The 25,938-nt window shown below is 47.9% G+C and overlaps 1 protein-coding gene across 4 annotated transcripts in view; it reads right to left on the bottom strand.

Moving 5' to 3' along the window:
* The window catches only part of SAMD11 (sterile alpha motif domain containing 11), a 312,464-nt gene that overhangs the window by 123,653 nt on the left and 162,873 nt on the right, over window positions 1–25,938 (bottom strand). For all 4 annotated transcript variants that reach the window (XM_069610053.1, XM_069610055.1, XM_069610054.1 and 1 more), the window contains one exon: window positions 5,826–5,950. In XM_069610053.1, coding sequence (XP_069466154.1) covers window positions 5,826–5,950 — 125 coding nt within the window. The remainder of the gene's footprint in view (window positions 1–5,825; window positions 5,951–25,938) is intronic.

Below are 25,938 nucleotides of genomic sequence, written 5' to 3'. Positions count from 1 at the left end.
GATGGAGAGGGAGGTGAGAGTGATGGGGAAAGGATGGAGGACAGTGATGAGGGGTGGAAATGAGTGAAGGAGGTGAGGGATAGATGCGAGATAGGGCGAGATAGGGGGACCGGGACAGGCTATTAACATAAAAGTAGGACTAACGTTCGACAGTGGCCAGCCAAGCCCTACACTTCACTAGCAGTTGGAGGAGAAGGAGGTTTAAGAGTTACTGTTCGAATAAACACATATTATGAAGACCTACTTCCAAAAACAGGGACCTCTGAGTTTTCCAATGGAAACATAATCTTGAGAAAGGGGGACAGAGCCCCAATTTCCGGGACAGACCTGGCAAACCCGGGACATCGGGTCACCCTAATGGAAGGGAAGGGAGAGGGTGTTAGCTGAGAGGGATGGAGGAGGGTGAGTGGGGTGGACAGATGAAGGAAAGTAACGGAGAGTGAGATTGAGTGAGGGAGCAGAGGGGCGCCCGCCGTGGAGACCTGGGTCACGTGAGGCTACGCGGCCTGTCCTCTGGAGGGCAGGCGCCGGACGCATCTCTCTCGGGCCAGACGAGGTCTGCAATAAGAGCCGCGCGCGCGCAGGCGGCGCTGTGATGATGAAGAGATCTGCAATGATTGGAGGCCGTGGGCGTGGGGGGAGGGGGGATACACATCTCACCCACAGGAATACCTCAATCATCCGCTAACACCGGCTCCGAGCCGATCAATACGGCAATTAGATTTTATCAGGGCCGCCTCTCCTGCCTCCTGCTCGCCTGTCAGAACGGAGCCCGTCTCCCCCTCCTCTGCTTTAAACCCACCGTGTGCTCAGGCGGCTCCCATGCCATACGGATATTGTTTTTTCTGATGCTTTTATTGGGCTTCAAGTAAGATTCAGCTCAATCCCCACTCAGGTGCTGGCCCCCTACAGCCAGACTAGAAGTTCGAATGTCCTCCCCCCTCTGTGACTTTACTCTTCAGTTCGTCGGCCAGGGGAGATGGGTAGACCCCCAGATGGTGCCAGCCCCCGATTCAAGAAGAGCGCGCGCGCTGGCACTGCTCTCACTGACTGACAGCAACTCCCTAAAGCTCCGGCTCCAGTTTTGGTAGCACAGACCAGTCCAGGGCTAATCTCTGCAGGGTGTGTACAGTTATTATTTATTTATTTGTACATGGTCTAAAATAAACCTTTACAAACAATTTCATATTTAATCGATTCTAAAACATCTCAATTAAAATCTATCGTTTTACAATAGATTTCAACACATTTCCATATAAACATTAAAATCCATACCTTCTTCATTATATAAAATACATGACATACGCTATTTGTTATAAAAAATACAAAGCTTTAAAAGCTGCACTCCTGAAAGATTTAGAGCCACAGAGTTCCTGTTCAACATATTCCGCCACGCGTTCTCTGTGTCAGCAAAAGCGAAATTGTAAACACATTTTTCAAAATATGTAACACCCCAGGGTAGTAGCACAGAACATATTGAAAGATAGTGGTATGAATTTTCTGTCATCTGTAGGTTTTTGCAAAATCTACCAAACACCGTCTCTGGAGCAAAGTGGTTCCTAAAACATATAATCTCATTCGTTAAAAGCACATTTATCCTAAAACGCATACAATTATTTCTGAAGGACCGATCTGGAAGCCTCCTCAATACCCTTCCATGGTCCCTGCATTTTTTATGACCAATACATAGATGGGTATACAGAGGGGAATTCCTCTAGTGGAGATGCAATCTCTCCGTCAGATAGTTCCCTTCACTTTATCAGCATCACGGAGAAACGTTTCCACCGTTACATCCATTTATAATAACTTTGTACAATGGGCCCCAAATTCTCTCAGCGGATTTGCTTGTTAATTCCCTGATCGTCCAAAATCTGCATAGAGTAGATGAGGCGGGGATCTTAAAAACGTATGGTACAAGGCCGTTTCCACTAGACTCTGCTCCTCAAAGACTGCAAACCCAATGCATGGCGGATGACTGCTATGGAAACACTTTGTGTAATAAATACAGGACTCTTCACCAAATAATGGCTTCAAAGCGGGCAAGTTCATCCAGTCGCCATATCGGTAACATCTCCCGACCATACGTACATTTTCGGAACCAACATACCGATATAACATTTTAAAAACAGGAGCATAGAGAATTTGCCAAATGTTGCATCCACCTTAACCACCCGTGAGGTGAGCATCACTGCTTTTTGCTTTAAAAAGTTCTGATAAAACGTTTTAGAGGGATGTGCTAAAATTGGGTAACATAAATACATGTTTTCTTTAAACGTCAAGCTGTTTTCCTTCACACACCAAATACAATTTCTCTTTCCCCTTTTGCAATATTTCATGACCACCGTTTTATTTGTGTTTATCCTTAGTTTGTTTTCCTCGATAAATAGATCAAATGCCTTCAGTGATCTTTGCAAGCCTCCTGGTCTACAATCAGACAGGATAAAATCAGTGCATGCTAACCAAGGTATATGCAACTCACCTATTTTAGGAGGTACGAATGAGGCCTTTAAGAGAGATTCACCAATAAATACTAATTAAAAAGACAGGGGCCACAATGCACCATTTGGTAACAGTTGGTTTGGACATTGCTCCCTCATTGTTAAACCTACTTGCACCAATGTTCCCTCATGCATATGTATCAGGATTTTTAATAGGCCCATCGGTAGGGCCCATTTATTTAGTCTGGTCCACAGCAAGCGGAGGCCAACCAGATCAAAGGCCATACATAGGTAGATATGGCTTGCTTGGTCTCCCCACGCTAGTTTTTGTAGGCACGACATTAGATAGACCACACACCTCAGTTCCCATCTGCCTTCTAAATTCAGTTTGAAATGTGTCCAAGATACCCTTCCCTGAGATCCATTCCTCTATTTTCACCAGGATCAAGTTGGCAAATATTTTGGAATCCGCATCTATTAGGGTGATGGTTCGATAGTTACTAGATGGGTATGACATAAGCTGTCTTCCATGAAGCTGGAGTAGTCATAGTGCTGACACTAGGCCTTTAAATAAAATCAACATGATGTTGGCCCAAACCATCGGAGCATGTCTGAAGATTTTATTTGAGAGATGATTAGGCCCCCCCCCCCCCGCCCCTCAGGAGCTTGCTTTTAACAATCATTCTCTGAATATCTTCAACTGAGAATTCAAGGTCCCAATTATCACGAGCTGAGCTTTCCCATCCAACAATGTCCCATTCCTGTTTCCCATAGAGCTGCCAAAATACCTAGCCCACACACCCTCTGATATGGGGTTTGATTGCACCCCCACCTGGTGTATCTCCCCTCTTCACTCCTACAGTATTACACAGCGATATGAAATCCCACTCAGAGCTTTGTAATTTTACTTTAAAAGAAATAGCCCCTTTCAATCACTTTAAAAATAGGACACCCCCGAAAGATATCAGAATTAAAGCCGAAAAGGGGCCCATGGGAGCTGCACCCCCTCGCCCCCAGTGTAGGAAACAGTGTGAAGGGGCCTGTAGGATAAACTGTCCTAGAAAAGCCGCCTCACGTTGGGAAGAACAGTGTGTCCATCAGAGGAGCCATCTAAGCGAGACATCTCACTCGGCAAGAACGCACGCGTCTACAGAAGAAGGGGGCAGGAAGATTCCATCGCAGGTTATTCCATCCAGGGAGAATGCAGCACATCTTTTCCACCGCATTGTACCACAAATACATGTGGGGGTGGATTAGGGTAATAATAAAGCTAGGGGGTATGGAGTGGCTGCAGTGGGGCTCCCCCTCATGCATTTGCAGTAAAATGGTAACAACAAAAATAAAAAATTAAATTAAAAAAAGATGATTCTTCCTCGATGGAGAAAAAAAAAACGTTGAAATCACATAGAACTGCCAAGATCCTGGAAGGGCTCTCCTGAATCAAGTGTGTGTAGCCCTGCGCTGAAATCACAAGTCTGCTCACATGCCATGGCCGCCTGACTTCTTCACCAATGACACAGCCAGCACTCAGGGAACCACATAGTATGTATGTATTTATTTATGCATTCAAACATTTACATATGGTCTGACCATCACTATGAAAGAGGCTCAGGTACAAGGGAGGTCCATCAGTATGAAGGCTCCCCCGATACAAGGACTGACCATCTGTAAGAAGGGCCTCCAGGAGTGAGGGGCAGCCCTTACTGCTGTGATGGCCTAGTGATAAAGAAGCCCAAGTACAAGGACTGGCCGTCACTATGAAGACAGCTAGTGTAAGGACTGATCCTCTGTAACAAGCATACAAGACAAGACCATCCAAGAGATAGCATTCTAGGAGTAAGGGCTAGACATGACTGCTATGAAGGGTTATTAAGAAGCCACATGGACTGGCCATCACTATGACAGAGGCTCCGGTATACAGACTGACAAGCAGTATGAGGTTACCAGATGCAAGGGCTATCACTATTAAGGCAAGCCCGACACAAGAACTGACCCTCTGCAGGAAGGCATTCCAGGAGCAGAGACTGGACATCATTCTTGTGAAGGTTTAGTATGAAAGAATCTCACGTCTCCAACATTAACAGGACCCAGAAAGCTTTCAAATAAAAGCGATACCTTTGCTACTAAATGCCGAGGTTTTGTTTACACTGACTAATTGGCCAATTTAGTCAATACACAGGTACTTTCTTCCAAATACGGCATTGCACTCCTATATGACCTCAGATTATATAAGTCTTTAGAGACCGGCCATTTACCAGGTTATGCTTGAAGATGGCCTGTTTCTTGCCTAGTGCCACTCTTGGCCTGAAAATAAACCACAGACATTTGCTGCAGCACCACAGAGCGTATTGTCATATCACAGTTACCCGTGGCCCGACCACTGTCTGTGCTAGTACCACTATGGCCTGCAGAGGCCTCACTGACAACCACAGTAGCACCACATTAAACCATGGCAGCACCGCAAATGCACATGGCAGTCTTGCAGTTTTCCATGTCAGCACACACTCACTGGTGGAAGCACCACAGTAGTTTTTTTTGGCACCACCACAGTCATCTGTGGAAGTAGTATAGATGTCCACAAGAGCACCACATTTTACTGTAGAAATACCACAGCCACCCATGTATCCCCACAGTCAGCGATGGCTAAAGGTGTGTTGGGGCTTGTGGGGGGGTCCATTTCAAAATTATGTTTTGGGGAACCATTGCTTACACCAAGGATAACCAGTCTGTGGCACCTTTGAGGTGCATATGTTATAATGGACAGCTAAAGGAATGGAGGGAGGGGCTGAACAGTTGCGGATTAGCAAAGGACAGCTTTCATGGCCTCTGAACAGAAAAAGAAAGGCAGCCAGCAAGGAGCTGAAACACGAAATGCCCACTGAAAGGGTATTAGGCTCTCGTCGTAAGCAATGTGCTAATGGATTCGAAACCAGATAAAAAAGGCAAGAAGGTGCTAAGAATGATGATGGATACCGGTATGCCCCAGAGAGGTAACAGTCTGAGGGCGCCAGCAAAGGTACTGAAAATCACACAGTTAGTGTACTGAACTAAAGAAGTATTTTGTTTTTTGGTAAGACTTCTAACATTGGGGCAGCAGCTCAATCTCTTCCCCCGAGGCTTAAGCCCCATTTCAAATGTAAACGTTGCCACAGCAGCACCACAGTCTTCCATTGGAGGGCCACAGTCTGCAGTGGCAGCACCACAATCAATGGCAGCCCTACTGTCATTCGTGCAACTCCACTCCTGTCCATGAAAGAAGCACAAGTGTCTCTGCAGCAGGCAGATCTCCACAGCATCTGCAGTCACCTCTGTCGGCGACAGTCACTGCCCTATTCTGAAAGACCCCCCTCCCCCAAAGTGCACAGGTTGTGTCGTCCAAGCCCCTACCTGATATTCCGAAGCCCACATCCACGCTTGTCCTTTTCAGTTCTCCCCGGCTCTGGGTGTCGGGCATAACGAGCTGGTGGCTCTGGTGTAGGTTGGAGAGGATGCTGGACAGGTCACTGTCACGGCTGTGGAAGGAAAACACATGTCAAGGTAAGGGATGGCAACATCAGTGGAAGTGAATTCAATAAATACATAAATAAATAAATAAATAGAATAGGATCATCCGCACAAGGCGACGGGCCGCTCTAAGCCCATGCAGAGAAGTGCCTTCCAGGCCAGGCCAGGCGAGGCTGCGGGCCGCAGGCAAATCTCCAGCTTTCACCGTAGGCCAGCACTCCTCTTCATAAAGCAAGGCATGGCAACGTGCCCCCGTCCTCATGATAATGGGAGAAGGTACAGCCCAGTGCCTCCTCTTCCCCACTTTATCCCAACCGCATTGCCTACCAACTCCCACCCGCACCTCCTCATCTCACCAACCACAAACACATGTCTCGGCGACCCCTCCGTCTACACAACTTCTACACAGGTAATCTGAGCTCGGTGTAAACCCATTTCATCTTTCATCACAACCTGCCAGAATCCGAGGTACAAGGTGGGATTCTGCTGGTCACTGCTGGTGATTGCGCAGTGGCGCGCGCTTCTGCCGATTCTTTTCATCATGTGTTTACATCGCCGCGGCAGCACTCACATTATTCCAGCACAGCAGACAGAGATTAATTCTGCAAACGTTTGGCAGGAGCATGGCTTTCAAACAGTGTGACCAGCAGCGAACCAGCGCACAACACAGGCGCTATGCCCGCGGACCCGTGTGCAGAAAGGCTGTTCCCCCGCTGGCCCCCTACCCTACCCCACGCAGTCCCGGGAATTGATGTGGCTGTTCTCCCGCAGGAAGACTGAGGCTCGCACGACTCCAGGAAGGCCCCCTACAGAAAACTGTGCCTCCCCGCCAACCCCTAGCAACACGTGATCACAGACTGGACCTTTCTGCCTGATTGTGAATGGTGACGGCAGGACACTTTGCCTGCGTCTCCCAGACGGCATCACTCTGCACTCCCCAGGCCCGTCTAACAGCTAGTGTCACCATCCCAACGCGCAAACCTGTTGCTTTCCTTTTATTTGCCCCTTCGCCCTCCAGCACAGGTCTTCCCCTATGCAGTGTATATTCACAAACAAAGGACACCGGACTCGTCGTTGCAATGCAGTGATCTGCAGAAGACAGAGCCCACTGCGAGGAGGACTGTCACTATGCGACCTATACCAGACCACAGAGCGGTTGCCTTGGACTCTGGCGCCCACCCCTGTACGGTACCCAAACCTAGCTTCTGTGGCAGGGTTATACTTCACATTATGGGACCCCCAGCAAAGGGCGTAGTGCAGTCTAGGCCACCCCGCCACCTTATCCTCCCAGACATGATATGCAGTCTCACACCTGCATGCAAATGATACCCCCCACACACAACATGCAGTGGCCCAAGCCAGTATTCATCCAGTACATTGTACCAGGTAGGGGCCCAGAGGCCGGCTGCTAGTGCAGTGCTCTGTGTACCCACCCACAGTGGCATTGCTTGTATATGTTGGCAACTCCCTCTGCGCCCTCGGGCAGATTATACTCACAAGTAAAATGGCCTTGGCCGGTACTGATCCAACAAGCTGCACATGGCAGAACACCCAGTGGGCGGCGCAGCTCTGTCTAGGCCACCCTGTCCCACTGTCCTCTGTACCCAACAACGGCATCACTGCCTTTATATGACCGGCACCCCCCCACACCCCACCGCGCCTAAACCCCGCCCCCTGGTCAGACAGGGCTAATGCGCTGGCAAGGGGGGCGCTCAGTGAGGGCGGCTAATCCCCGCCTAACTCGCTCGGCTAAGCAGATCCGTTTAGGGCAGAAAAGGCTTCAGACGAGATGATGATTTTCGGCTGTCTGCCCCCAGATCTTCTCAGGATCCAGCCGACTTTTCTCCAAAACCTGTCCTCATCTGTTAATGCCCTGCCCGCTATGCCCGCTATCCCCCTAACCCCCCCCCCGCTCCCCTCGCCTTCGCCTTTGCAGCCTGCAGCCTGTGTGCATTCGCCGGTAGCAAGTTGTCGTCATTATCGTTTGTTTCAAAACAAAAGCCATTGCAAAAATATCACACAAAGATTTCTTTCTTCATCCCAATAAATCATTTCGTAGACAACATTTGCTGGCATGTCACATTAAAATGACAAGCAATCTTGGATAGTACTACACGTGGGCGTGTCCGTGGTTTGACTACAGTAATTACTCCAAAGTAATGACTTCGAAATTACATCGAAAAATGTATGTAGTTAAATCTTAATAAGGGAGCGGGAGGGGTTTAGGGTAGGGGTAGTAGTGACGGGGAAGGGAGAGAATGGGGAACCCCCAAATATTTTTTTTTTAAAAAGATGTAACATTTCGAAGTAATTACTTCAAAGTAAATTACTTCAAAGTAATTACTGATTACTAGCGTTCAAATTACACGGAACCCAAGACTGTTCCCATTTCAGCTGCTTCACAACAGCTGTCTCCGCAACAACTGCCCCCACCCTGCTCCCGAGGCAAACCCCCTGATGCTGTTTCTTCAGAGTCTGTTTTTCCTTTCAGCTACTTCCCGTCTGCAAGCAACTTCCCAAGGTTGCTTCCCCAACAACTTACCTGCAACCCCACATCTCCTTTTTCCCAGGTAGACCTCTCCCCCAGGCTCCTTTTCCTGACCTGACTCTGTTATCTTCTTCAGCTTCATCCCTTGAAGCTGTTTCCAAGCAGCTGGCCGGGACTGTTTCCCCCTCAGCTGCTTCCCTGCAATTGTTTCTCCAACAACTGCCCTCCCCCCCCCCCCCCAACGGGCACCAGAGGCAGATCACCTGTGGCTGTTTCTCCCGAGTTTGTTATCCTTTTCAGCTTAGCCACTTGCAGATATTTCCAAGCAACTGGCCAAGACTTTCTCCTTCCGCTGCTGCGCTGCAGTTGTCTTCAAAGTAGCTGCAAACTTGGAGCAGTTTCCCAGCAGATGTTTGTTCCTGGACCCGTTTCGCCTCTATGTTGTTCAGCCAGAGCTGCCCCCATGCAGCTGATTAACCTCTGACAATTTTCAGTGAAGCTGTTTTGCCACATAAGCCGTACACCCTACTGCTGCTTCATGTGCAACTGTTTCTGTCTGGCAGTTTCTTCTGCAGCCGTTTGTCCTATGGCTCTGTCCCCTCAGGCTGTTTCTCATGCAGTTGCTCCCCTTTGCAGCTGCTTAACTGCCCCCCACAGCAGCTGTCCACCCGCAGCTGGCCCCCACCACACAGCTGCAGCTGTTTCACCAGTAGCTGTTTCCTGTCACCTCAATTTGCTTTGAGTCTACTGCTCCTGACTGTGTTTAACCCCTTAACAGCCAGGCTATTATGCAAGTCCATGTACAAAGGACGAGTCGTTTCCTGCAGCAGCTCCAATGCACATGTATCCACAGCAGAATTGCCCAGAGGCTCTTCGACTTCCCACCCTAGAAGCCATGTACCCCCTACAGATAATTCCCCCGAGGCTCCTACCCCTGAAGCGGTTTCCCTTATACCTGCATATTTGTTTCCTGGGCAGTCGTTTATCTGCTTCCAATGAGGATCGTTCTCCCTACAGCTGTGCCATTTCTGAAGAAGACTTGGGTGATCAGTGCCCCTGAGGCAGACTACCCACGCCTGCCAGGATTATACAGGGGAGGCGAAAAACACCCCCTTCACACCCCAGAGCTTAGTATTTCTGGCTCTCAGCTGTTCTCAGCCAATGTGCAAATATGTATTATGCAAATATGGTGTGCTTCAAGCCGTTTATTGGATTAATGTGCAGTGATTACCAGATTGTTTTTAATCATGGGAATCAATATATTGATGCAACAAAGGACATCCCGCGGAGGTGGAAGAAAGCCATCCTTAGCACGCCATGGTAGGGGGCCGGCAGAGGGATTGGGGCACTTACATACAGAGACGTGGGAGAGCTTATCCACACAGAGAAGAGAGCTATACACATAAAGGGCGCCAGCACTGGGCATCCACAATCTTGAGCAGTTCCGCTGAGCTCCTCATGTCATGGGACACAGGCACACAATTAAAACCTTTAGTATCGCTTCTTTCAGCGTCAATGTACACAGTTCATTATTTGGAATTCTAATGTGTCCTTGTTGGTAGTAAAAAAAGGAAAAAAAAGATACTTTATGTTTGACAGTGGGTGGGGTTTTACTGGAGATTTATTTTTTCATTTTCAACCTGTGCACTTTAAAGGATTTTATCTTGAAGTGCCGGGTTTTCACTGCTGCTGTCTACAGTGTTCATCTAAGCAACTAAAGCCCCCAAAGTGTATTTTTTCTGTGAGCATGGGCTGATGTTTAAACTTTTTGGATTGGTTTTATTAAATGCCCGCTGTCCCCCTCAATGTTCCCATTTACAGATAACTAATTGCATGCCACGTGTTGGTCATTTAAAGTCATTGGGCCTCATTATGAGTTTGGAGGTAGCCATGCCGTCATTACTGGCATGGCTACCTCCAAACTTGTGTCCGGGTCCCGAAAAAAGGGAATTACTGGGCCATTCCGACTTTTGCGGGCCTGGTAATTCCCATTTTCGGGACCCGGACCCGGTACGTCCCCATTCCCATTTGAGTCCCCACAGGGCTCAATGGGAATGGGGAGGATGCTAACAACGGACCCGTTAATGACAGGTCCGTTTTTAGCATCCGGGTCTGCTCGCGGGTGCCGGTATGCACGTCTGGCCAGACGAGACGTGCATATCGCCATTCGCAAGCAAACTCGTAATGAGGCTTCCTGGTATGAACGGTGCCGGTACCTTAACGGCACCTTTCATACCACGGCCGCCAGGGTCGTAATGAGGCCCGTTGTCATGCTTATAGAATACGAGCTAAATTCACCGGCTTCGTTGATATTCGTGGCTGCCCATTGGTTGAAATACACAAGTCACAGGAATAATGTTAATTATGGACCTTGATTATATTATGGCAATATTAGCTTGTAATTCACAAGAGGTTGACACTTTTTTTAAATCATACATTTAGTTTAATGTGCCAAGAAAATAAACTTTTTTAAACAGGAAATTATTAATTTACAGAAAGCAGGGAGCTGATTGTTGAATATTGTTTGTTAGTCTAATAAAATAAAATATACTCCGGTTATATTAATAAGCATACCTGAATTCTATGTATTCTGTCCTTTTGAAACTATAGTTTAAACATTGTCTAGATGGGTAATGGGTTTTTTACAGCTGCTTTGTGCAGTGCTCCACTAACAATAGGAAGCACTGCATATAGTCAGTGATGTTTTGTTTCCTTACCATACAAATGTAAGATGCTGATTACACAAGATGATTGATTACATTGGTTCAAAGCTGCTTTCTATAATGAACAGCTGTCAAGGTACAGCAATCAACTACTTGCAGTGAGAGCACACTGCATAGTCCGTTTGTGCTCTAAGAATTTACAATGGGCCTGATCTACAAACATGTTTTTAAATGGGAAAATCCCATTGAAAAGATTTTTATACATTAGGCCCAATGAATCTAAATCGACCACGGGCGATGTTCTCTGCTTTCGAGTTGTTGAAATACTGTCATTATGGGAATTATTTTCTATAGCTTTCCTATGAATTGTGGGTTGAAGACATCAATATATGTGCCACAGATGGCAGATATTTCTTTCCCAGTGCAATAGTCTTTCTGTGGCTTGTATAGAGTCACATGCTTTGCAAAGGCCACCCTCTAGTGGCTGGTCTGAAGTAGAACAAGTTGTTTACTTCCATAGTAAAAGGTCATTGACTGGGGGCGTTACTGCCATTCTATCCCTACCAAAATGATATGGGTAACCAGTACCTTCCACACATCAGCATCCTCAGATTGTTTCTTTTTGCAATTTAGCGTGAGCACTAGGAGTGTGTGTACTTCAGCTCCCATCTGGGAAGGCAGGGTGGCACGTGCGACTCTGAACAGATACAAACCCCCATGGAGAGTAATAATGGGAAAATAATGTTTGCCTTCTGAGATTTGACAATCTGTTTAAAGCTGCATTCCTTGCATAGACTAGAAAGCATCACCCGAAGATGCTGTATGGACGAGAGGAAGGAACAGTGGAAAATTAATGTTTGAGTACAGCCTCTCCCACCCGTGAGTCGGACCTTGCCTGTGTCTCTACACAATAGTGGTCTCTGAACGTATGCACTGAACTCCAAGTAGCCCCTTTGCAAATTGCGTCCAAATGAAAGTCTCCAGTGAAAGCTAGTTTCACCCCTGTACTTCAGAAGAGTGAGCTCTAGAAGTGAAAGGAAGGGTGGGTGCGAGGCTGTACCAGAGTTGAATAAAGCCTATGATTGCGTGTTCGTTTAATGCCAAATTTAGTGACCCCACACCCACCACATCCTGGTGCAAAAAAACAACGAAATACTAGAATATTACTGTTCTGTGCATGTCAGTGTAGTGTAGTGCTCGCTCACCTTTAGTCTTAGGTCCCAAAAGAAAGCAGATACCTATGGGCTGATTAGCCTGAATTCTTTTTAATTCATTTTGATGAAAAACAGGGATGTGTTCACAATACAGTATTGCAACAAAAAGTTGATCTACCTGGAGCTCTTGAAGTTCTTATTGAGTGATAGCTAGGAGGAAACCCACCTTGGAATTGAGGTCCTTTAGAGATGCACTGTGCATCGGCCCAACAGGGGACCAGTAGGCCCATATAGGCCTGGTGGTGGGTGCACCAAAGCAGGATGTCTGAGCTTAAGCATCCCATGAAGGCTTTGACCACTGGCACCTTTCACCAAGAGATTTATGTTGCCAGCTGGTGTACGCTGCCAGAGCTGCAGTTTTGTCTGTGTTTATGGGAATGCTTTTGTGGCAGAGAAGCGTTTGAAAACTGCACCAAGCTTGTCTGATGGCTGCATGCACGTGTAGAGATGGCTGATAAGGTGTCCGCCTAACCTGTGCTCCGAGTCAGGATTTTCTATTTGACAATCTGTATGTTGCCTAAATAACGTTTGCATCACTATCTTTTTGAATCCTCTTGTGGTTCTTCAGTTTATCTTACCCTGCTCCCCCCAATATACATTGGTATTTTATACTATACTGATTACTGCCATAGTGGCCTCACAGTGCCAAGGCCAGCCTGCCGATTGGTGAACTGTCCCCCTGCCTGTGGTCTCCAGACTGGGCTCTGAAGGGGGAGATGGGCAGGGCAGGAGGGTAGAGTGGGAGCAGCCACAGATAAACATGAATATTAGTTACTAATTAGTAATGAGGCAAAAGGCCGCCACGAAGATTGAGTGCTCCGTTGCGCATGTTGATTCTTCTACCCTCCTCCCCCCCTCCCCCCTCCAACCGACTTCTGCAGGAGTGTGTCCTGATACATTCTGGTTTCACCATCACTGTCTTGTGGCCAATGCTGGATTTGACTTTTATGGACTTCATTCATTCACAGTGCATCACCTTTTCTCAACTCTCATGCTGGACTTCCTTTGCATCTTGTACTCATGGTGGCCCTGAATCGTGCTGTTCCCATCTTCATCTTGTAGCCTGGCTTGCAACCTTATGTGTTATGACTGACTTCTGCAATTGTATTCACTCTCCCCTCTTGCTTCTCCACTCTTTTGACTGATAACTCTGTTCTCTCCTCCTCCTCCCTTCTCCCTTTTCATATCTCCTCCCCTTACTTTCTTCTATGCACTTATCAGAATTGTCCCTGGACCTAGTATGATAGCAACCTCGTCTGTCTCCTCCCCATCCCCCCTCCAGCACTATCTGAAATGTCGTCAGGCCTAGTACGATAGTCGCTTGTTTCGTTCCTCCCCTACCTTTCTGCACCAGTCTCCCTCACCTCTTTTTTTTCTCCAGCTCTACCAGAAATGTTGTCAGGCCTAGTGCAGTAGTCGCCTGTCTGTTTCCATTTCCTTCCCACTCTCCCCCTCCCTTCCTTATCTATGTCTCAGCTCTTGCACTATCTGAAATGTCGTCAGGCCTAGTACGATAGTCGCTTGTTTCGTTCCTCCCCTACCTTTCTGCACCCGTCTCCCTCACCTCTTTTTTTTCTCCAGCTCTACCAGAAATGTTGTCAGGCCTAGTGCAGTAGTCGCCTGTCTGTTTCCATTTCCTTCCCACTCTTCCCCTCCCTTCCTTATCTATGTCTCAGCTCTTGCACTACCTGAAATGTCATCAGGCCGAGTACGATAGCAACTTCACATCCTTACTGTTCATGGCCTGTAAGAATGTCTTTCTATTTTCCCTTGTTCCCTCCCTTGCCTTGAAGCGCTTTGAAACACATTGTGTATATGCGCTATATAAATAAACTATTATACCATATCATATCATATCTTATGCATGCACACTCAACTGTGGTGACTCCAGGAGAAGTGAACCAATGGTAGTGTGCACAACTCTACAAGTGACTCGGAAATTGGTTCTCAAATAATGAAGTGTGCTGATGTCATGTTCTCGAGTTGTGCTCAAGTATTCATTTGACAAATGGCAGCTTGATTGGGTCTGGAAATGGTTATTGGCCTGAAATCCAATTGCTGCATGTAAATCCCAGTACTGCTTAGTCTAAGGCTGCCCGAGAGGACAGTGTCAAGAGGTGCCCGAGTAGAAAGGCGAGCATGGGAGGATAAGAGAGAAAGAGGAACAGAAAAGTATGAGGGCACCAACATTTGTTAAGCTTGCCTGGCCACGGTTGCAAAACAGACTGATCCTTGGGGGAGGTTGATGGGGGATAAGCGTAGTCCCAGAACTGAGAGAAGAATGTGAAGATAGAGGTAAGTGAACCTACCTTAGAGTAGTCATTGCATAACATATGAGTAACTATGTCCCTTTTTAAAGATATTAAAGCAATGAGAATTGTCCTTCTGAAATTCGACATGGAGGCAAATATTTTATTTATATACATTTATATATGCAGTTGCTTATAGTATGCCCATATGACCCACCCTTCGCTTCAGGGAGCGTGCCTATGTTTGTGCGTTATGTTATTCAATATATGTTTATACGGCACCTATCACCACCATGGTGGTTTTATGCCAATGAGCCAAGTCCAGATATTGGTGTCTTGCACCCCACCCATGAAAAATCAGACTGTGGGCTGCAGGGGAAGGAAAAGAGAACAATTTTAGAGGATCAGAGAAGCGGGATAGAAATGAACCAAGAACTGGAAGAGTATAAGGGGGTTATGGGTGAGTGTGTACGATTTGTAATGTTATTGCAATAAAACCACAACTGTATCAGCTATCCCCAAAAAAAAAGATTGCAGTCTCCGGGATCAACAATTTATCTACTGTCATCTGGCTCAACTACTCAGACCACGGGCACTGAACAGACACAATGAGAGTGCGAGCTGGGCAAGATCATCAAAGAACGAGATGTAGAGCTATAGTAAACATGTCACCTGGCTCAACTACTCAGACCACAGGCACTGGACAGACACAATGGGAGTGCGAGCTGGGCAAGATCATCAAAGAACGAGATGTGGAGCTATTACAATGGAGAGCCACAACCATGGCTTTCCCCCTGTCTCCATCAGGGGGAAGATTTGTGCTATGGAGGGGGTTGTTTCCAGCCACCTGCAAGAAAAATGAAGTGCGAAAAATACAAGTACCAGAATCCTTAGGGTCAATTAACCTGCCGCACCTGAAAAGGAAATGAGGACACGCCTGAAACAGCAAAGAAACACAGCCTCCCTGAAGATTGATGGAGTCATGAAAACGTGCGTTTGGAGGAGAAGTGCAACTTGACTGGTAACAGAGCGCCTGCCTTACCAATATTTAAACAATGGGAGTGTGAGCTGGGCAAGATCATCAAAGAACGTGATGTGCAGCTATAGTAAACATGAAAACCGACCGAGACTTACGATACAACAACAAACCCTTACCCACTTATACTAATCAACCATGAAGATGAAGGAATGTATATTATTACCACCTGATGTGTGCTGATCATGCAAAAAGAAACCAGGCACATAATTGCACATGTTCTGGGAGTGTGCTAAGATTAGACAATACTGTGAGAACATCCTGGAACTTCATGAATTGGTCACAAACTCTATGATGCCATTTTGGGCCTCTTTCCAGCGAATCAAATCCTCGCCTATGAGCTAAGATGTTGGAAATATACAGCTTTGATTTTGGTGAAAAGACCCATTTTAAAGAAATGGAAAAGCAGTGATAAATCTAGACATGAAGACTGGATTCAAGAAAAAAGGTTGTTTTTGCTAATAAGACAAGACCTCGAAGAGTACACATCCATTTGGGGCCCCTATTGTGTGATATTATATTGTAGATTGATTGATTTGGCTGGGAGTGTTATTCCTTCCCCTTTGCCTGTATCCCTCCCCGCTTCTTGTTCTGTCTACTGATTGATGGACGCATATGACCAGCAGAACCTTGCAACATATATGCTTCAGATATGGTGTATGCAGAATTTGGTACTACCGGTCTAAGAAAATGGTTAATATATTTATGTACCCGGAGATTCTTTGGAAATAAATAAAAACGTTTAGGTGCTGAGTATAGAACATCCCACCACTCTCCTGCATGTGGTCTTCAAGTGAATGAACAGTGGGATTATGGATGACCACAATCCTTACCTTCGCTTGGCAGAGATTACGGGCTTATTACAGAATATTTACCAACTGGATACATTTTCCATTTGATGGAAAAGCCCAGGTGCAGTGGGATTACAGAAATGATTCTCCCACGCAAGCCGAAAAAAGGCAGACTTCTCCCGCCATTTCTACCTAGTAGTGTACAGAGCGAGTGGTCATAAAGGTCCCTGCCAGGCCATTGGACCAGTTCCCGAGACAGTCACATGCCATAACAAGATTCCCCGACTGCCCCCCCCCCACCAGATAAAAACAGTTTTAGAACAGTTCAGAATTCTTTCACAATTGAGTTGCATTCACTATGGGTCTGTTTGGCTCTAGTATTGATCTGGCCTACAAATCTGTCAGAGAGGGTGTTTGACCACAATAGAGTAGGGCACATCCCCATGATAATGTGGCCCACCCCACTCGCCTAATACAAGGTGGTGCGTATATTTGTAATCCGGCCCTGTGTGTACTATGACAAGCGTGACCCATGTGTATGCTATGACTGGCCAACAATAGATAACTGAAAAATCAGGGACACGCAATATCGCTGAGCAACAACTAACTTTCAGCACTAAGAGAAACTCTGATAGAGGGACACAATGCAAAGAAGCTAACACAACTAGAGAGGGTTTTAGAAGGACCTGTAAATCCAGTGTCAGACCAGAGGCTGAGCTAAAATCTCATGGCGAGTCAGGTTTATAGTTCGCCTTTACTAACAATAGAGTGTATCTAGCCTTAGCAAGCATTGTGAATTTTCCAGCCAAATGGAAGGAAAAAAACCTGCACAAAGACAGAATCAAGGGCTCTGCTGTAGTCTCTTTGCCAGAAGACCAAGAGCAAAGCACCTTTGCTGAATATGGCTTTCACCCCTGCTGTAGGGGGCGGACATGGCTGGTAATGGCCCGCCAGCCCGAGCCTAGGTCGGAATGTGTATTCTCGCGCGCTGTTCCAGCCACCTGATTGGCCGAGCGCCTTTGGTCGGGTGCAAATGTACTGGTAGTATAATTGATAGAAATAAACATCACAGAAGCAAGAATTAAGGTGCAGGCTTTACTCCGCAGTTATTTTTAAATAACGAAACCCTAAAAGCCTAATTACACTAAACACAAGTGGCTGAGGAAACACTAAACAGGGTTGAGAAAGTCTCTGGTCAAATTCAGTGGGAAAAAAAAAGAGGTGTATTCTTCCCCCCCTGACCCCACTAACCCCCCCACCCCCAGTTCCCAGGTTCCTAGGACGCTCACACTGTCCCAGTGAGGTGGGATACACATTGCAATACAACGCTTTCCCATTCAAGACCCATCTAGGGCAACAGGGGAAAGCAATTCGGGTCTTAAGGATCCCAGAAGCAGGAGAGTTGGGGGATTCAGTGGCAGCAGGGGACTGGAGCAGAGGTTTACACCTACCTGACATCTGCTTTGAGAGCCCTCCACTCCCTGTCCCCTATTCATGCCGACCATCCACAGCATTATGAGGATGGCAAGCATTAAGCTTAAAGAATGCCAAGGGCACAGCTGTCATAGTCCAGCCTGCACCAGGCCATGCCTGCCTAACCCCATCTCTTCTGTTTCCAGTCTATGCAAGCAGCACCAACTCCAAATTGCCCTCGAGGCCCCGTGTGAAAACGTCACATTTCTGCCACATCCCATCTCCTCCGTGTCAAGGGCATGGGTCAAACTCGCTATACCCAGTCTGTGCCAGGGTCACGGCTGCCTCACCTCGTGTCTGGGAGGCCTCCTCTCAGCCGGGGGTCTGGCTGCCACATCCCGTCTGCACCCCGCTTCCCGGGACGAGTCTATGCCAGGGGCACGCTGCTACATTCCGTCTCAGCTACGCCCACAGGGCAAGCTGGCAGCTGCGCCCGTGGGAAGATGACACCTCCGTGTTTCCGGTAATGAGCTTCCGCCGCCCCCAGTACCTCTAGCCTTCCTGCCCACCCCCCCTCTATCTCCCCCTCAGAGCCCAGGACAGTCTGAGAAGTGACAGCTCTTCTGAGCGCGCTAATTACCTAGTTAGGATTCAGAGCAGAGCAGGCAGGCAGGAAGGAAGGCAGGGAAGGCAGGGAAGGAGACACAGAGCATAGATGGTCTTTTCAGCAGTGACGACTTACTGCTGAGAAATGTCCTGTTAATTGCCCAAAGCTGAGGTCTGAAACACACTATGTGCTATTCCAACTCTCCCACATTAGGAACGCTTAAACAGGGGATCATCTTTTACACAATACAATGCATGTTGAGAAGGGATTTTGGGCTATGTGATGCAATGAGGCCTGATTCCCTTGGCCCCCTACCTGTTCCAGTGAGCAGGGTGAAAAATGTAGGGGTTATTCTCTCGGCCACACTTAGTATGGACAAACAGATTGCTGCAGTTTGCCAAGCTGGTCATTTCCAGTTTAAGGTTCTTAGGAAGGTACTTCCTACGATTCCAGTTTCATTTTGCCCTCCGGTGGTGGCTGCATTGGTGCTATCACGCCTAGATTACTGCAAGTCTCTACACCTGGCCCAACCCAAGGGCCAGATACAACGATTACGTTTGCAGAATCTTGCAGCTCAGGTCGCTACCGGCTCCCCTTTTGGTGCGCACATTACCCCGGTGCTCCGGGCCCTTCACTGGTTGCCTATGACCCAATGGATTTAGTTTAAGGCCGTTTGTATTGTTCACCGCGCCCTCCATGATCAGGGCGCCGAGCACCTACAAGCTAAGTTTAGCTACTGCCCCAGCTGTGAGCTTTGTTCATCTTCTGCTGGTTGTGCAGCGGTACCAAGGTATAAATGGGCCCGTGTTGGCGGGCAAGCCTTTCCCACTGCTGCAGCATCTCTGTGGAACAAGCTCCCACTAGCCATAAAGAATACATTGAATTATTCAGCCTTTAGAAAGGCTGTTAAAACCTACTTCTTTTAACTCTTTAGTGTCGTCTGGGTTGTCCTAGATACCCTTGGGTGACCGTGCGCTCAATACTTTTAACATAACATAACAATAAGTGCTTGTATAGCGCACCTCTGACTTTTTGGCGCTTCGTTGCCCAGAACATGTGTTGGGGTATTGGGGAGGGTTAATTGAGGGGAAGCATGTGCAAAACCTGATGAGCCGATGAATGCAGGCTGGAGGCATCAAAATCCTGAGCGATGGTACACGCTATGTCAGGGCTCCAAATGGGCAAGCATGGCTCGACCAGTTCACTGCCCACCTTCCTTGGTCTAGTATGCCCTGCTCTTCCTGGACACAAGGATGCCTACGCAGGGAAGTGAACCCCAACAGCTGAATGTCCGACCCATTCTTGTCCAAGCTCTGTACTTACGGCTGGATCTTGGGGGGTGGAGCGACACATTGTTCATTCGGATTTAGAAGTACTTGTTGCAACACATATGCATGTGGCCCCCATAGGTGGCAACATTGTGCAGATTACATGTCCTTGAACAAGGAGGTTTCCTCGTGGCTATCCCTGCTGGGTACCTGCGGCACATGTAGTCCTGCCTTCTCAGTGTGGTGGGACACGATACCCCTGTGGGGTGAGATGTTACATGGTCGCCTGGAGTGACAGCTGTAGCATTTAGGCTCTGGGTCCAAGAGAAACAAAAATGAAAGAACCACAGCACAGGTCTTTCCCGGCAGCTCACCTTGACTCTGGGATAATACACCAATCCACATCAGGCTGGTCCTTTCTTTCCTGTCCTTCAGCAAGGAACTCAATACCCTGCTCTTCTAAGAGCCCCATGTCTCCCACTGACCCCAGAAAGCATCACTGTCGCCCCTTCCACTGCCCCAGTTATACTTGCCTTCTCCCTCACTGTTTTATTGAACGCCCCTTGCTAGCTCAGTTCACAATATGGTTAAACACGAGACGTGGCGTGTAGACCGCAGTTGGTAAAATGATTCATCCTGAGACCAAGTGTGCAGAAGCAGATCTCCTAACAGGAGGAGCCAGCCAAGGCGTGCACAGAGTTCTGGCCCTGAGCATCCAGAGAGGCCGCCCCCAAACCAAAGATTCGAAGTAACCTACCTATTTTCCTGGCCATCATTTGCTATAGTTGAAGCCATACGGTGGGCCCCAGTCCATCCATCACGGACCACTCCAACTTCACGGGCAACTTCAACCTTCCCAGCTCCATGTTAGCTATTTTTCTTTCCACATTAAGAATAGTTTAGGGGTGTGCATCAGGTCTCAGTTGCGGTCTTAAGATCTTTTGTGACTTTAACGTCACTTTTGGACAACCCCCTCTGGAAAATTATAAATATATACATTTATTACAACTTTTGTCAGGTCTCTTCGTATGTTGGTTAGGTTTCAAATCACTTAACGAGTTTGGAAATGTTAAACTTGTAGCTGGAAGGCCTGTGGCTTGATTGTTTCAAGTTTAATTCATATTTAATTGTGCCACCCACAGAGTTCCAGGTGGGTGTTTTACGGTGGTCGGCTACAGAAGGAGATACTAAAGTCTTTTGGAGTGCTTGTTTACCCCCTTGAAGACCATTACTTTATCAAAATGTGTGGGGGGGGGGCGGTGGCAGTTGGGGTGGTTTAGAACCTGTACCCGCTAAGGCAAGCCCAAACTTTTCAAATAGGACTGGACTGGCTTACTTTGAACCTCACTATTTTCATGGCGCCTTGATCCAACTTTTGTGGAGTCCTCTGGACCAACTAAACCAATCCTTACAGTTCCTGAACAAGTGCACAGCTGAGGTAACCCCCACAATGCACTACGACTGGATCCAGACCCTAGGCCTCACCCTAGGCCAAGGAAAATAAAACAAACAAAAAAATGGAAAGTCTTGCAGTGCTGCTTCACAATTCAACAAGGTGACAAAGGGCACATATCTTCACCATACGGACCCCTGGGTAGGGGTGTGTGAAGTGGGAGTGAAGTGTTCTGCCACTGAAATCACCCACCTGATACCCTGATGTCTTAACTTAAACCAGTATCTACCTGTCCTGCTCGCTCAAACGCCCACGCCTCTTCTGTTCGGCTAGGGTGAACCCACAGCCACATCCTTCGCTGCTACCCTACAGCTTTTAGCTACCACCCTTCCCTGTTTGTGTAACCCCCACCCCAAGCCCACCATGACCTGCTAGCGTGAACCTACACCCCCCTTTGCTGCTACCCTAAAGCCTACAGCTACTACCCTTCCGTTTGTGTAAACCCCCGTGACCTGCTAGTGTAAACCTGCAGCACCCACCCCTTGCTGCTACCCCAAAGCCTACAGCTACTACCCTTCCGTTTGTGTAAACCCCCGTGACCTGCTAGTGTAAACCTGCAGCCCCCACCCCTTGCTGCAACCCTAAATCCTACAGCTAACACCCTTCCCTGTTTGTGTAAACCCCCAGCCTGCTGTGACCTGCTAGTGTGAACCTGCAGCCCCCACCCCTTGCTGCTACCCTAAAGCCTACAGCTACTACCCTTCCGTTTGTGTAAACCCCCGTGACCTGCTAGTGTAAACCTGCAGCACCCACCCCTTGCTGCTACCCTAAAGCCTACAGCTACTACCCTTCCGTTTGTGTAAACCCCCGTGACCTGCTAGTGTAAACCTGCAGCCCCCACCCCTTGCTGCAACCCTAAAGCCTACAGCTACCACCCTTCCGTTTGTGTAAACCTCCAGCCTGCCATGACCTGCTAGTGTGAACCTGCAGCCCCCACCCCTTGCTGCAACCCTAAAGCCTACAGCTACCACCCTTCCGTTTGTGTAAACCTCCAGCCTGCCATGACCTGCTAGTGTGAACCTGCAGCCCCCACCCCTTGCTGCTACCCTAAAGCCTTCAGCGACTACCCTTCCCTGTTTGTGTAAACCCCAACCTGCTGTGACCTGCTAGTGTGAACCTGCAGCCCCACCCCTTGCTGCTACCCTAAAGCCTACAGCAACTACCCTTCTGTTTGTGTAACCCCCCCTGACCTGCTAGTGTAAACCTGCAGCACCCACCCCTTGCTGCTACCCTAAAGCCTACAGCAACTACCCTTCTGTTTGTGTAAACCCCCGTGACCTGCTAGTGTGAACCTGCAGCCCCACCCCTTGCTGCTACCCTAAAGCCTACAGCAACTACCCTTCTGTTTGTGTAAACCCCAACCTGCTGTGACCTGCTAGTGTGAACCTGCACCCACCACCCTTTGCTGCTACCCTAAAGCCTACAGCTACTACCCTTCTGTTTGTGTAAACCCCAACCTGCTGTGACCTGCTAGTGTGAACCTGCAGCCCCCACCCCTTGCTGCTACCCGAAAGCCTTCAGCGACCACCCTTCCCTGTTTGTATAAACACGCAGTCTGCCGTGACATGTTAGTTTGAACCTAAAGCCCCTATGCTTTGCCACTAGCCTAAATCATTCGGCTACCACCCTGTCCTGTTAATGTAAAGCCCAGCCTACCCTACACTGCTAGTGGAGATCCATAGCTCCTCTACGGTTCGTCTAAACTTTGAGGCACCAAGGGGTGGACTGAGAACCAAAAGTAGCCCTGGAAATGTTTTTCAAAGTGTCCGCATATTACACCATGCAAGAAAGCTCAACCATTCTAAATAGAGGTTTGGGGGGGCTCCCACAAGAACAATTCAAAAGGGGCCCCGGGTGCAGAGGCCCACTGGGAAATCTCCAGAGTTCCCTGTAGGCCAGTCCACCGCTGGAGGCACCTCCCTGACAACGGGAGCAGATTCATTTTTTTAAGTACTCGGCACAAAAATAAAAATGGCGGACATTTTTAAGTTGCAATTTGTAGGTTTTCCACCATAAACTTTGCGTGCAGTGGATTGTGGTGCGCATCATAAAGCCATTTTCGAACACGACCAGCTGAGCAGTGAAATAAGATAAGTTATCAAACTGGTCCCCATTGGCAGATGAAACCAGCCCACACTGTTTTGCCTGGCAGGCCCTATAGGCCTGTCCACCTAACTGCTAGTGTTAACCCACAGCTAGCTCTTCTACTTCTTTCACACACGTATCTCTACCTCTAACATCCGGGTCATAGATGCTTTAATGGGCCTGGGCGCAGGGAGAGGCTGGGGTTTGGAGTGCCGGCAATGATCCAACAGCAAGAGAAGGCTCTGGCAAAAGGTCACGGGCGAGTTATGTCTTTTATAGGGATGTGGTTGTCATGGTAATAGAATTTTTTTTGTGTAAATGGCGCTGTATTAATTAACGCATCTATATTGAGACAGAGACGGCTGAGCTGGTGGTAGGCCAAACAAATATGAGACAGGCAAGAGGGACGCAGAACGGGTGAAGGAAACAAAAGAGACAGCAGAGGATGGTGTGGTGCAGAGAGACATGGTGAAGAGGAAACAAACAGGTGGAAACAAGGCCGAGGAAGAAAGGGCAACTGGGGGATTAAAAAAGAAAGAGGAGTGAAAGGGGGAACGAGAGACAAAGGCGAAAGAAAAGGAGCACAGGAGAGAAAGCAAGAGACAGAGCTAACAGGAAATAGGAGAGAGAAAGGGCAAGTGGCAAACATTAGAAGGGTAGAGCAAGAAAAGGAGAGATAATGGAGGGGAGGGGCATGAAGACAAAGAAAGGACAAGAACTGTGAGGAAAAAGGTGAGTTGGAAAGAAGAAAAAAGGGGTGCAGGAAACATGAGAGCAGGAAAAGAACAGAGCGCGAAAACAGAAAAATAAACAAGGACCGCTGGAAAAAGAAGGGAGTGAGGGAGTGCAGGGAAGTGAGCGCAGAAAAGAGGAGTGAAAGGGATCAGAAGAAAAAAAGAGACAAAGGGGGAGCGGGAAGAGAGAAAGGGCGAAGATTTCACTCCACTCTACCAATAGGGTGTTGTGGGAGCTCCGCTTAAGCACCTTATAGCTCGAGCCGCTGTGCCACTGCCACCCTTCCAGACGGATATGAACATGTTGGCCAACTATTAGCACCTTGTGCTCAGCCAGTCAGGTACCAGCCTGTGCCCTCTCATCACCATTTGACTGAGCTCTCGCACAGCACAATCTTTACCTTTCAAGGGGTCTCCTCCTTCTCCCACCCGCAGCACTTACCGCCACACAATATCATTCCACTTACCTCCGTATCAACCCTCACATGTCACGCTCGCAGAACCATGGAAAGTGAAAAGGGCTCCTTATGGAGATCCCTTGCATATCTTCCATGGCGGCCATGAGCAGCGCTCAGATACCTGAGGGTTTGTAGCGCTATATAAATGTGAAATTATTATTATTATTATTATTATATGAAGGCTACCAATTGAAAAACACACCTAAGCTCAGCGAATGGCGTAAAGTGAACTGGAGCTGCCAACAGTGCATCACAACTCTCGTGCTCTGTTCTCCCGCTCAGTCCTACTAAGTTACCCCCCACTTTACCATCTTCCTTTACAGATCAGCAAGAGCATCAGGGGGCGATAGCATGCGGCATAAATAACCTTTAACATAACATAACATCTTCATTGCACATTTCCACTTGCAGGTCTGGCCAGAGAGCAAGCTTAAGAGCGAAAGGCATCTCTTCCCTGCCTCTCTCCTCTTCCCCCTCAGCACATTTGATGCAGCCTCGGGGAGGAGTTAGCCCCATACAAGCAACTAAAAAAAACAAGCAAGAAATGGGAAGGAAGGGGAATGAGAAGCTAGGGTGCAGAGGAAAGGTAAGGACCAAGTGAGAAAAGGAGAGAAGGACAGTATGGAGAAATATTTGCATATTGTGCACAGGTAGCTGGAGGGCCCTCCTGCTCATCCCCCGGGGTCTGGCACAACTCCCCCAATGCACCTCTTGCCCCCACCCTGTCCCCTTCCTCCATCTGCCAGTCTGGACAGCGATTGTCCAATTATTAAAGTGTTTGTAATCAGTGAGAAGCTTCCAGCATCCTTTAATGGGTTCAATATGTGATGAGCCGTCTGATCCTACTTGGACTCACTCGCCCCCTCCATCCTTTTCCAATCCGAACAATGGCGACTGCGCAGAGGATGGTGCCTGCGGCCAGAGTGCAAGAAGATTGCACGAGGTCAACGTGCAGGAAAGGCCAACACTCTCCATAGTGTAAAAGTGCTTCAAAAGTGTGTACTGTCGAAGTGCCAGACCAGGAGAAAGGAATATGCTATTCATGCTGATAAACTGCAGGAAAAGGACAGACAGTCCATGCTGCAAAGTGGAAGAAGAGTGCATGGGAATGGCCAGGCTGGAAAGGTGTTTTTATAGTGCATATTGTGAAAGTGCAGGAAAGGGACATACTGGGCATGCTGCAAAAGTGCAGAAAAGGGACAGGCTGTTAATAATGCCAAAGTGCAAGGAAAGTGTATAAAGTCAATATTCAGGAATGGCCAAGACTGTCTATGTTGTGCTTTAACAGTGTGTACTGTCAAAGTACGCGGAGGAAAGGGACATGTTATCCATGCTGCCAAAGTGCAGGAATAGAACATGCTGTCCCTACTGCCAAAGTTTAGGAATAGGACATGCTGTACAGGCTGCCAAAGGGCACTCTGTTAAAGTTGGGAATATCATATGCTGTCTATGCTGTCAAGGTGCTTTAACAGTGCATGCTGTCAAAATACAGGAAAGGGGCATGCTGTCCATGCTGCAAAAGTGGAAGGAAAGGGAC

This window comes from Ambystoma mexicanum, chromosome 8 (assembly GCF_040938575.1).
Source record: "Ambystoma mexicanum isolate Mex_15411 chromosome 8, UKY_AmexF1_1, whole genome shotgun sequence".
Taxonomy (NCBI): Eukaryota; Metazoa; Chordata; class Amphibia; order Caudata; family Ambystomatidae; genus Ambystoma; species Ambystoma mexicanum.
This window is presented reverse-complemented; position numbering and strand designations above follow the sequence as displayed.